The sequence below is a fragment of the Petaurus breviceps genome, unplaced genomic scaffold (assembly GCF_028583685.1).
Source record: "Petaurus breviceps papuanus isolate PSGF00001 unplaced genomic scaffold, PetGlider_PUasm1.0 37, whole genome shotgun sequence".
NCBI lineage: Eukaryota > Metazoa > Chordata > Mammalia > Diprotodontia > Petauridae > Petaurus > Petaurus breviceps.
The window spans coordinates 72212646-72225947 of NW_027186296.1; the positions used below are offsets into that span (position 1 = coordinate 72212646).

At 44.8% G+C, this 13302-nt stretch overlaps 1 protein-coding gene across 1 annotated transcript; it reads right to left on the reverse strand.

The window, feature by feature from the left end:
- Positions 1–7939: 7939 nt before the first annotated feature.
- MEX3B (mex-3 RNA binding family member B) lies at positions 7940–12403 on the reverse strand. Its single transcript, XM_069098693.1, has 2 exons — positions 11563–12403; positions 7940–10708 (listed from the first exon to the last, which is right to left on the reverse strand). The coding sequence occupies exons 1-2, from the start codon at positions 11861–11863 to the stop codon at positions 9264–9266; spliced, it is 1746 nt and encodes a 581-aa protein (XP_068954794.1). The 5' UTR covers positions 11864–12403; the 3' UTR covers positions 7940–9263.
- Between the last annotated feature and the right edge of the window lie 899 nt (positions 12404–13302).

Genomic DNA, 13302 nt, shown 5'->3' on the forward strand with positions numbered 1-13302 from the left:
GCTCAGAGTATAGCAATTGTTTCTGTTTTGACCAGAAATCCTGAGAGTCTTTCTCTCCTAGGCTGATTTTTTTTTACTAGGTAGAAGAGGCCATTCTTTGTCTCATTTTTACCTAACAAACCACTGAATGAGTATTTGCTTCAAGCAAACTGAGACATGGGCAAGACCTTAGCTCAAAAAGGCCAAGGCCTCCCCCTGCATCTGGGACTATCTCCAATCATCCTGATCTATATCTGGCTGCTGGAGTGGGATGGCTCCAGAGGAGAGAGTGAGGCTGGTGACTTTGTGCAGCCTTCCCTCACTTAAATCCAATTCACTTGCAAGTCATGGCATCACCTTCCTGATGTCATGGTCCTCATCAAGAATGAAGGACAAGGGACAACAAATACCTACCCAATAATCTATGCAGTACTCCTGTAGGCTATGAGAAAGTTAAACAATCCCTCATTCCTCCTTTCTTGTCCTAACTGGTCTTTGCATCATAATTTTCCATACCCATCCAACCTCCACTCAGTAGTGGAAGTGATTTTCCTAAAACATGTCTAACTGTCACTCTCCAACTCAGTAAATTCTGGTGACTGTCTATTCCTTCCAGAATAAAATATCCAGTCTCCTGCTAGGCATTTAAAGCTATATGAAACCTGGACTTTTTTATTTCCAGTCTTTTTCCACTTTCCCTATGATTCAGCTATACCAATCTTTTTGCTTTTCCTCACCCAGGATTCTTCATCTTCCAACTTTTGCACTGGTTGTCCCTCCAGGCCTGGAATGCTCACCTCCACTTCCTGGCTTCCTTGGAGACTCAGCTCAAATCCTACCTTCTGCAGGAAGCCTTTCTCAGTCTTCCCTTAATGCTGCCACCTCCTCTCTCAGATTACTTTCTACTTGGACTGTACATATTTTGTATGTAAATAGTTATTTCCATGTTTGCCTTCCTCATTCTAATGTGGTCAGGGATCATGTTTTGACCTTTCTTTGTATCCCCAGTGCTAAGCACATGACCTGTTATAGCAAGAGCTTAATAAATGCTTGCTGACTGATTGATTAGAGGGCTTTGTTCTAGTACCGACCTTCCTCTAGAGCAGTACCTCTTAAACTGTGGGTCAGGACCCCTGAATGCTCAATGACCAAAAATTAATTCAAAATCAAATGAGTAATGAATCCGAGCTATTTCTCACAGCCCTTGCCTGTGTTGTATCACACAACTTAACTGCAACCTAGGTTCTGAACACAAAGCATGTGCACTTTGCAAGCCCTCAGGCCATGCAATGCTAATGAAGGCTGCAAAAAAAGAGAGAGAGAGAAAAGGGGTCTTGAGTGGAAAAAGTTTAAGAAACCCTGCTCTAGAGTTCTGATTTTTAATACCCCTCCCATACAAACTAAAGTTGAGATGTTTTACTTATCAGAATTAATGGAACTTTCAGTGAGACTACCATGCATAGTATTTCATCATTACCCTTATAGTTTCAATCACAGCTATAGTGAATATTTGCTCCCAAGTCAGAATCAGAATTTTACAGTCAAAACTCCTGGAAAGTCACCTATTGGTCTACACTAAAAGTATCAAACACTCACTGTACTCCCTAGTATTCCAAACATATTAAAATATAATTGGGAAATATTTAACAAAATAAATAATAATACAACAGAACATAGATAATGTTAATATGTGACTTTCCAAGTTAACATGTAGCATGCAAGGATCCTTACCTATGATTTGTCTTATTGTTCTCTTCATGAGCTTGTGGATCATACTATCCATGGCATTTTCTTGGCAAAGATCCTAGAGTGACTTGTCATTTCCTTCTCCAGTGGATTAAGGCAAATAGAGGTTAAATAACTTGCCCAGGGTCACACTGTTAGTAACCTTCTGAGGCCAGATTTGAACTCAGTTCTCCCTGACTCCAAGCCCAGTGTGCTATCCACTGAGCCACCTAGCTGCTTCTACAATTTGTTTTGTGGTCCCTGTTTCTATTTGAATTTGACTCCACTGATCTACACTCATTACCTCCATTTCCTAATGAGCAATTCATTTCCTGACCCCTTGAAATCTGGCATTGGCCCCAGAATTCTGAAATTCTAGCATCTTTTTACACAAAATTACTCTAAGTCTATCATCATTCTTCTAATTGCTAAATTTGATGTTTTCTCCTCAGTCTTCACCATTGTTGAAAGCTCTACAGCTTTTGATACTGATGACCTCTCCCTTCTTCCTCCATAAAATGTGATAACATTGCTCTCCTATCTTCCTATTTCTTAGTCGCCTTTGCTGGATCATCATCCCTGTCCCTTCAGGTAACCATGAATGTCTCCAAGGCTCTATCCTGGACCCTCTTTTCTTTCTCTACACCATCTCTCTCAATCATCTCATTAGCTCTTATGGGTTCAATTATACCTTCATACAAATGACAACCAAAACTCTATATCTAGCCCTCATCTTTCTCTCAGACTCTTGCCTCAAATTACCATCAGACTATTAGACATCTCCTGGTCTAGGCAGATTAAATTCATATAGGCAGATTAAATTCAACATATCCAAAACAAAACTCATTATTGTTCTTCTTAAACCTGCCCTTCCTCCAAAACTCCTTACAGCACCATCTAAAGACCTGAGTTTGAATCTTCCCTCTGTCATTAAAGGTGTGACCTTGAGCAAGACTGCCTATGGACCTCAGTTATAAAATGAGTGGCTTGAAGTAGATGGCCTCTAAGCTCCTTTTTTTTTTCTTAAATCTATGAACCTGTGGTCTTAGGATCCTTCCAGACACCCAGGTTCAGAACACTGGAGTCACAATTGACTCTTCCTATATTCAATTCCTTGCTAAATCTCAGAGATTACAAAGGCATGGGCATATGTACACACACACACACATACACACGCACATCTTTGTCACTCATACCCCTCTCTCATATGGTCACCATCCTAGATCAGACCTTCATTACTTTTCACGGAGACTATCAAAATAGCCTCCTGAGTAGAGTATCCCAAGTTTCTCTCCTCTTCAGTCTATCCTCCACACAATTGCCAAGTGATATTCCTAAAGCACAAGTCTGACCATATCATCTCCCTGTCAAAAAAGCTCCAGTGACTCCTAATTTCTTCTAGGATTAAATACAAGCTCCTGTCTGTAACCCCTGAAGCATTTTGACACCTGACTCCAATTCATCCTTCCTGATTGATTTCTTTTGACTCTCTCTCAGATATGAGACCCAGTCAAATTGCCCTACTTGTTCTTCCCTGTAAGTAGCATTCTATTTTCCTGCTGCCATTATTTTTTGTAGACTGTCTTTTAGGCCCAGAATGTTCTTCCTCCTCATCTCTACCTTTTGAAACTTCTATTCTCTTGAAGGTTCAATTTATATACCACATTCCTAAAAGAAACCTTGTCTCACCTGCCTGGTTATTAGTGCTCACTCCCTTCTCAAATTATCCTTCCTGTACTTACCTGAATTTGTGCTAAATTTCCCACTCCTCCTTCCCATGGTAGAATTTAAGTTCCTTGAGGGCAGAAATGGATTTTAATTTTTATATGTATTTGTCTAGACCAATACATAGCACATAGCAGGTCCTTAATAAATACTGAGTTAAACTGAACTGATCATTCTTTTCTAGTTGTCCCATCAAAAATCAATCAGGAGAAAAGGAAGTCTTCAACCAAACCACATTGATTGCTCAATTCTGTTTGCCCTTTGATAGTGTGTAGGTCAGATAATTGACAATTCATATGCCAAATAATTTTGTTATCTTCTAGACCCAACCTAAATCAGTCCAGAATTTACTATAAAACGGGGACCAAAAATGCCACTAAACGTCACTTCATCATCACCAATAGAGAAATGAGGAAGAGACACTAAAAAATGTGTCATTAGATCCAACTTTGAGTGTGAACTGAAAAGTAACTTTCTCCATTGAGTTTTTCTTTGATAGCATTGGTACAAACAAGTTTCACTAGCAGTTGTAAACTCAGTTTTTCAGACTAATTACCCTTGATAGGAGAAAAATTAGCATATTACCCATAACTAACTTTTATATGAAATCTAGTTGGGTTTAGAGAAATAGGAATAAAGTCTTCAATTTTTCTTTTATTCCCTCTTGTGAATTTTGTCTGAAGTAAACATTTGAATGTTTCAGGATTCTCTTACTGCTTCCTTTAAGGAAAAATCCGTTAACACCTCTTTTTCCACGTTTAATAGAAAGCAACACAAGCCTAGTGGGCAGACAATGGCCTAAAAAGGGGTAATATTTCAGGGGTACAGGGAAGAACTATTTCTTTCAAAACGACTTCTTCCTGTCCCCACCCCCACCCACTGGTTGAAGATTCAAATTCCAGTGACACTCCTTTTTGCTTTAGGCTTTAATTCCTATTAAAATGTGATGAGGACAGAATTTAAATATTGTCTTGAGAGCAGTTTTTCATTAGGAAGGGGGATGCAGGGACTGGGCAAGAAGGGCAGGTGGGATTGGGGAAGCCACCTAGTGGGAAATAAGAACAACCAAAGAGGAAGGCTAGAGGTACCAAAGATAATTGGCCAGCCAGCCTGAAAGGAGCACAAAAGAAAATAAATTCTGGCCACTACATGAATAAAATGCCAGAAGTTCTTTAGCAGGAGATAACTAGCTTTTTAATCCACAAGTAGAGATTTAGAATGCAAATATCCCTGAAGGAAGGAACAAAAGGACTGACATTCCCATCACTTCGCCCGGGACTGATAGGGTGTGGGTCAAATCCCAAACCTGTTACTAACTCATAGATGTCAACCCTTGGCCATTGACTTCATTTCTTTGGACACCGATGGGTCTAGTCCAAGATTATCACTAAGGTCTAGATCCCTATGCAATGCTCCTATGATATTAGATTCCCCAGGAGCACCCCCTGATGCTCCTCACACACTATATTCCAGCCAAAGTGAATTCCTAGATGTCTGCTTCCTAGCACTCCAATATACCTGCAGTACATTGAAATTCTCTTCCTTCAAAGCTCAGCTCAGGTGACACCTTCTCTATGAGGTCTTCGAGATCCTCTGCCCCACAAATGAAAGGGATCTCTCAAGTTTTCCTCGAACAGTTTGTCATCACCTTTCCTTTGCCCATCACATGCTACCTTGTTTTAGAATTATTTGTGCTCCTCTTCTAAGCATTTGTATTCTACACCTAAGAATTTTTGTTCCCTATAAGTAGGTAGGCTCCTTCTAAGGGCTTGCTAAACGAATTTCTGGCAGTTCATCCACAACCTTGCTAGAATTCACTTTTCTTGGGGCTCCTTTCCATCAGGGCTGGACAATTTTTCATCTTCTTCAACACATAGCACCCCACACAAGGTTCTGTATGCAGTAGCTACTACTAGTATTGATTGATTTAAATTGATTAGAGGAAAGGGACTGGTAAGTGGAGTATAAATACAGAAGGGGCATTCTAGAAAGAGTGCAGGATTCAAAGCCAAAGGTGACAAACAATGGAAAGAGTTGCCTTTGGAATTCAAATCTCACCTATGTCATTACCTGTAACCTAGCTCAAGTCTATTTTCCTTCCCTGGGGCCTCAGTTTCTTCATCTGTAAAATAAGGAGATTAGACTACAAGGCTCTAGATCTACAATTGTCAGTTCAGGTAAGGTGGAGGGAAGAATCATAGAGAGACCACTAATAATAACAGTTAGTCTTTTTATGGCCCTTTAAGGTTTGCAAAGCATTGTACATAACTCATTTGATCCTCACATCATCTTTGGGAGGTACAGGCTTGTAATTCTCTCTGCCCCCCCTCCATTTTACAGATGAAGGAAGTGAAGTAGTTAAGTGACTTGTCACAGGACAAATAAGTGTCCCAAAGAAAGATTCCACAGTCCTATGTCCGGCACTCTTACCCACAGTATAACCCAGTTAGTTGTCTCTTAAGGGGTAAAAGGGAAAAAGGAACAGAAATGAGAGAGGGTGAGGAGGGGAAGAGGGGTAAGGGGCACTGACCTACTTTTCAATGCTGAAGCAGAAATTACTCTGGCACTACACAAATTGACTGTATAGTAAGTCTATATTATCTACTTATAATTGTTTAGTTAGAAAGAAAATGTTTCCTTTGTAGATCTGTTCTCTTCTACATTTAGGACATTACTTCTTGGTTCCTTCCCCAACATCCCTGACCACAAAAGTTAGAAGGTCCCAGAGATGTTCCAAGGGTAGAAGAATGCAGTAAGGCAGATACAGTTAGCATACAGTAGATACCTAAGTATTTAAGTGAGACATCCTGCAAGTCAGAGAGGAGGGGTTTCATTCAAATCCTCCTTCCCCTACCCCCACCAGCTGTGAAAACCTCTTTTCTTTGTTTACTTAAATACACACACGATGAAGGAAGGACTGTTTTCAAGGTATTTTGCTGCAGAGACAGCCTCCAGCAGTGGGAAATGGGTTGGGGAATTGCTGCAGACACAATCTCTTGTTACTGCCAAAGCCTGATACTGAGAAGCTGCTTCCTTCCTTCCACAGCCCCCTGCTACCAGCTAGTGCACACCCTTGGGAGATGGGACAAAAGCCATCCTCTAGATGCCTTCTACCAAATGAGGATCATCCATCTCAACACTCCGAGTAAGTAAAGAGAGGGCCCTCATTCTCAAGAAATATGACTCACTGGACAGTCTGACAGATGTCTCCAAATCAACCCTTTTTCTCAACCTCTAAAATAGCCTATGAGCTATGATCACCTACCACAAAACTCCTAAGAAAAGCCTACAGAAATTCAATCAGGACTTGTGAATTTTTGTTTGGTTGTTTGTTTGTTATTCAGAGCCCTTTTCTTAAACAATTAAAAGTACACCAGTAGGGAAAGCTGATTATCCAAAAAGGGATTTTGGTCTTGGCCAAAGCAATTAAAAACAGCTAAACAAGGGGCAAAAACTTATTCTTGGAACACCATGAACCACAAGCGGAAGTACATGTTACGTTAAAAGGTACCTTAAGTTAAAAGGACATGTTAGGTAATGTCAGAAAGCTTTCTGTATTTAAGCAAAAAGCTAAAACTTGCCAATAGGGGCCGGGTTATTCTTTTTAACATTATTTTCTCGCCCTTATTGACTAGTATCTACAAGAGCCTTATCCATCACAGTGTTATAAAAAGCAGACAAGCCAAACAATGGCGACAGCCACACAAAGACAGTTACTGCAGAGATTTGAACTGGCCATTCCTGGCTTCAGGGACCCCAATAAAGTGGGAAGGAGAAACAGGTAGAATATATTCTATTTTTGGATTCCCTGTGGAGATACTGATTTTATCCACCCTTCATTAGGAGAAAAGTCTGTGTTTGGGTTTCCGTTTCTCCAGGGTAGCAGCTCAAAGTAAGTGAGCTCAAAGAGCATTTGAACAATGTAGGGAATCTTAAGAACGACACGATTCTCGAGGCATTGTTGATGTCAAGTATAGAAACACTCAGCTCCAAACCCAAAGCCATCCAGCCCAGCCTGCAGGTGTACACAGCCAAAAAGCAAACAAAAACTCCCTGAAACAACAAACAGTTAACACCCCAGGCTTGTCAAAGCCAATTAGCCTGCCCCTCAACCAGACACCTATCAGGAAACAAGCTTCATAATTTATCAAGATTAAATGAGAGAGCCCCTCCCTGTCTGTATTAAGGCAATAGAACTGATCATCTCTACTTAGCACAAAGAAACCACTCTTAACATAAGACCAGCTGCTTTGCATGCTTTAGAGAAAACACCTTTACCTAAAGGCAGAGCTACACTGAGCCAAATATAACTCATCTCTCAAGTTCATTACTTCTAATAAAGTGCATAAATTATACAATGTACAATGAAAGTAGATGTATTTTTAACTTACCTGCTGTTTAGCCTACATCAAACACTTAAAAAGTAGGAGAGAGACAATTCCCTATAGAATATTACACTCCCTGGTTCTTAAAAAAAAAAAAAAAGTCAAATCACCACAAGAGACTGATATTCTGTAATATTTTACTTTATTTATATAGAAATACTTAAAAAATGAAGTAGCACCATTACTTAAGTTTTACCTTTATTATGTAGAACTTTAAATGTCAGAAAAATAAAACTCTTGATACAATTTCAAATCTTGTCTCAGCAAATATAATATTAGTATTTGACCATGAGGTTAAAGGCCCTTTATCATAAAATAAAATATACTTTGTTTTTTAAACTTTGCTCAGTAAAGTACATTTAAGCTCAAGTAACATCACCTACATATACATAAACAAGTGGTAAACAAATGTATTAAAATAGAAATACTAAAACTAGTGGTGCAACAGAATTTTTGTAACTTCCACTGAATTCTATTTATACAAATGTTAGAAAGCGTCAACGGTTCCTTTTGACATGTTTAAACATTTCCATTTTTTGTAATAATATAGAATAAAATATGTCTTATATCACTGAATAGAAAATATGCTGGGTGAAGTAGATTTAAAAGATTTTTCTGAACCTATAAAATCTCCATCCCAACAGAATACTGTTCAAAGCATTACACATTTTATGGTTTGTAATTCTGTCACAATTGTGTGATATTAAAATAATACAGTGTTCTTTGCCATAAGGCCATACTAAAATAAAAAGATTTAACCCAGCTACAAAAAAGTTCACTGAACTTAAATTAAAATACTTGTAAACATCTTTGCAATATGAAATATAATTTTTCAAGTCAAAAAAGAATAAAATACTTCAATCTGTATTAATGCAATTTCTCTTTTAAAACCTTTAAACGTTTTTTTTAATATATATAAGAGATATGTTACAATTTCTTTAAGTTTAATAAAGCTGCAGTATCATGGTTTCACAGGCATTCCTTGCCTTTCAAGAACATTCCAAAAGTATCCACTGTATTTCTGGAATATGCATTTCTAGGGGACTCACCAGCAAGAGGGACACAATTACTAAAAGTCCACACATGATATAGGCATTATTATCATTATTATTATTATTCATTTTTCCTACTTTAAAGAAAGAAAAAAACTTTGGGGGATATTCTTTTGGAGGTTTCCTATTTTAAAGTACAGTGTAAAAAGATTACTAATAGAATGTCCTTGCTCCTATTATTTTTATAGCATGCATTTTAGATGGTATAGAGATTTCCCCAGGCTACAGTACACTTGATGCAAATATCCTGGCAAGTCCCTTAAAAATTTTTTTTAATTAAAAAAAATGTGCAGATACTACAGCTTTAAAAGCTCATCTTGGATCTCGGGAGTGTGTAAGGTTGGGAGAGAAAAGAGGGTGTGTTTGCAGGGGCAAAGGAGTGTGGGTGTGTTTGCCTTTATGAAAATATACGAATGGCCTGAGTAACTGCGGTGTGGCAGACTGGGCACTCGGGCTCGCTCTTCTCGCAGATGCGGTTGGCACACTCCATGCAGAAGAGGTTGTGCCCGCAGGGCACCAGAGCCGCGATCACCTCGCTCTCAAAGCAGATGGAGCAATCGCGGCTGCCCTTGCGCCGCAGTCCCGAGGAGGAGGACGAGGAGCTGGACGAGGAGCTGGAAGAGGAAGAAGAGGCAGACGAGTCCGACGGCGGCAGGCCGGGCAGGTGAGGACCCAGGCCGTTGGCGTAGGCGGGGTACCCCAGGCCCCCGCCGCCGGGGTCGCTGCGCACCCGGCGTGCCAGATGGTGCTCGCCCCCCACGCCGTGCAGAGGCGGGGACAGGCGGGGGCAGCTGACGCCGGGGTGCAGCCGGCGGTGCACCAGCAGCCCCAGGTTGGCATTGGGGGAAGCGCCCCCGCCACCCCCAGGGAAGACCACGGAGGAGGACGAGGCAGACGAGGACGCGGAGGAAGAGGAGCAGGAGGAGGACACCGGAGCCGCTGGGCCCCCGCCGGGGGACCGCTCGAACTGGGACCAGATGAGTTGGGCCCCAGGCGGCGGGGCTGGCGCCGGATCGAAGCCTGGCAGCTCCGAGCAGCAGTCCGGGGAGGGAGCTGCCTCGCCTCCAGGGTACGCGTAGCCATTGCCGTTGTTATTGTTTCCGTTGTGGGAGAAGCTGAGCGCGGGGCTGGGTGGGCTGTAGTCCGTCAGGCGTGGAGTGGCCGCAGCGCTGGTGCTGCCGCCGGTCCCCCCACCAAAGTAAGAGTCCGTGGAGGCGCTGCCCAGGGAGCTGGAACTGTCGTTGCGGTAGCTGGAGAAGGGCTTGCGACCCGGGGTGGGTGTGATACTGGGGGTGGGCTTGCTCCAGAGGCTCCCGGGGCCGGGCCCGCCGCCCCCGTGGTGCAGGTCAAAGCCCACGTCGGTGCCATTGGCGTGGAAGTCGTTCTCGTCTGTGAGCTCGATGATGCCCCCTGTGCGCAGGGCGATGTGAGCCTCGATCTCCTCCCGAGCCCGGTCCACGTTCTCGGGCATGCCGGTCACCTCGAACACGGGTTCCTTGTCCCGGCTGGGCGTGACGATGTAGGTGTGTGTCTGCTGCTGGATCCTCTTGATGGTGGCCCCCTTGGGTCCCACCACCAGCCCCACCACGCGGTAGGGCACCCGCACCTGGATGGTAGTCTGGCCAGGAAGGTTGGGCGGCCCGGGCACCGTGCCATTGAGAGCGGTGTTTTTATTCCGCGAGGCGCGGATCATCGAGAAATGCTCCGCGGCCGAGATGATCTCCCTCCGGGCCATAGCTACGTCCTCCTTCCTGCCAGTCACAACAAAGACAGGCTCCTCCCCGCGAACCGGGGTCTTGATGTAAGTGTTGGTCTTTGCCCGTAGCGCTTTGATTTTACAACCTGGGAGCCGGGATGCAGGGAAAGAGAGAAAGAAACACACCGATTATCCGGGCATAACCGCGGAGGTGGGGGGTCAGCGGCTGCAGACCCGGGAAGCGGGGCGGGACGGGGGGCGACTTGGCGTTTCCTCCCTCATGCATACACTCTGGAGCGGGGGCACTCGATGGGAGGACGGGTTTGCTTGGAGCTCGAGGAAAAGCTCCATCCGATCCCCAGCCCTCCGAAAAGACGGCAGTTGCCATGGGCTCAAAAGCAAAATCGAATACAAGTCAGCTGGGGGGAAAAAATGCTGATCAACACTTAGTGCCCAACACATTCCTTCAGAGCAAATCAGTTGAGGGGGAAAGGAGAGTGGCTGCAAGATCACTCCCTCCCAATGCGGATGGTCTTGGTTCCCGTGCCCATTGTTCCTCTTCTATGCTCCATTTCGGTTTCTAGAAATCCTGACTTCTCTTCCTCTCCCAGATTCTCCCCCTCCCCCCACGCTCTTAAAAAGGAGGGACCACATTTTCACGCTGAATGCATTTCCCATTAAATTAAATTTCCCGGGGCGAAGGAGGGGAAAGGTGGGCGAGATGGGCTGTGATTTTAGTAGGTGAAAGTGCATCTTGGCATTGGTGCAGCAAGGCTCCAGGAAAACCCACATCTGCACTTTCTTTGTCTGGGGGGACTGCCCGTAATAGCATCGCCAATTCACTTCAGCTTTTAGTGTCGCATATCTCACACACACATACACACACCACACCACATCACACCACACATGTTCACCCAGCATGGAAAGCACCCCCCCCCCCTTTTAATTCCTTCCACTCTCTCTGCCTCTTTCACCCACCCAACTTCCTCCAAATACCCACCTTGCCTTCCCACTATCTCCGCGACATGTTCCGAGCTGGGGACCGGCACGCACTCAGTCATGTTCACGCTCTTCTTCCGGGGCTCATTGTCATACAGGGAGCCGGTCTCGTCATTGTCCAGCCCCAAGAGCGAGAGCTGATCCAGCGCGATCTGCAAGGCTCTCTGGTCATCCAGGGTTTCTCCACCTCCGCCGCCGCCGCCGCCGCCGCCGCCGCCTCCTCCTCCTCCACCACCACCACCACCACCGCCGCCACCGCCGCTCCCGTTCCTCTCCAGGTCTGCAAAGAGCGAACTGGGCATAGTTCCCCTGTGTGTGCTGCACCCTCCTTCTCCTCCTCCTCCTCCTCCTGCACTCGGCTCAGTAGTAAAAGATCAGACACAAAGAAAAACCCAAGGCAGATGGCCAGGAGGAGAGAGGAGGGAGGGCGGCTGCTTGGAGATGGCTCAGCTGCCGTTTTTTGCCTTTATTATCTATTCTTTCAGTGCAATCCGGTTTATAAAATGCTTGCAGAATCCCCCCACCTGGTTCCCCACCCCAAATTTTCTGAAGGGGTGGGGTGGGGGTAATAATGGAGAGGATGAGATTTCCCCCGGAGTTCCTGCCTGGCCACAATGCCAAGCGATGGTAGCGTTTCTTTAAGGAACCCCTCCCTGGCTCCACTCACTCACTCAGCGTTTTTTCCTCTTCTCCCCTCCTCTAGTCTGAGCCACTGCAGCCAGACGGCACTAGAGGGGGATAAGGGAACCGCAACGTCACGGGCAGGAGCTGACACTACAATGCTACTGACACTATCGCTGTGTGAGGCGATTGGACAGGCGGGAAGCGGAGAGGGCGGGAGGAGGATGTCTTAACAGTCTCCCTTCCTCGCCCCCACGAAAATTCGGGCTGGGCACCCCGTCGGGGGCCCCTCCCCTCCCTCGCCCCTCCCCCCCCCCCCCCCCCCCCCCACACCCTCCCCCCCCCCCCCGGCAAACGCCTCTCTTTGTTGTCTAATGCAGAACAATAAAGACTCGAGACACTTGTTTGTATCTATCAACCAGGGATAAATCATTGTTTCCATATGTCCCCTCGCAGTTCCTTATTTTAAAGGGGAGAACGTGCTGAACTTTTTTTAAGTAATTGTATAAAAAGGGCCCGAGTCTAATGGACCGTCTCCCATAAACTACTTTTTCCTGCTCCTCGTAAATCACTTTCAAAGCGGAAAGGTGCGTCTTGGAGGAAGGCCTATTGTCTGTCCAACCTGGCTTTACGTTCCTCACAAGAAGCCTTGACAAAGAAAACTTGAGTGGGGGCAGACTTATTCTGGCCAAGTGTTAAGAGATGAAAGGAAAAGAGTAATCGGAAACGCCGCCTGGAAAGCTGCCTACCTTCACAAAAAAAATGCACATGACAATAGAAGCAGCTTGCAACGGAACTCGCGCGCGCCCACGAACACGCGCATACATACACACACACACACACACACACACACAACCCGAAACGGTGATCATTATTTCATTTCAACCCATTTTGATTCCGCTTCGACAACACTGGGCGTGCACTTAAGATCAGAAAGAGCACCTGCCTGCTAGAAGGATAATGATCAGTTTCTGAAACTGATCGGTTTCATTCCGGACTCCCGCGGAACAGACCATCGCCCAGCTAGCACAGACAAATGCAAAGCTGCCCTAGTGCAATTCGGGTGAATGGGGCATGCGCGCCGGGTCGCCTGGAGCAAGCGAGGCATGCGCGGTGTGCT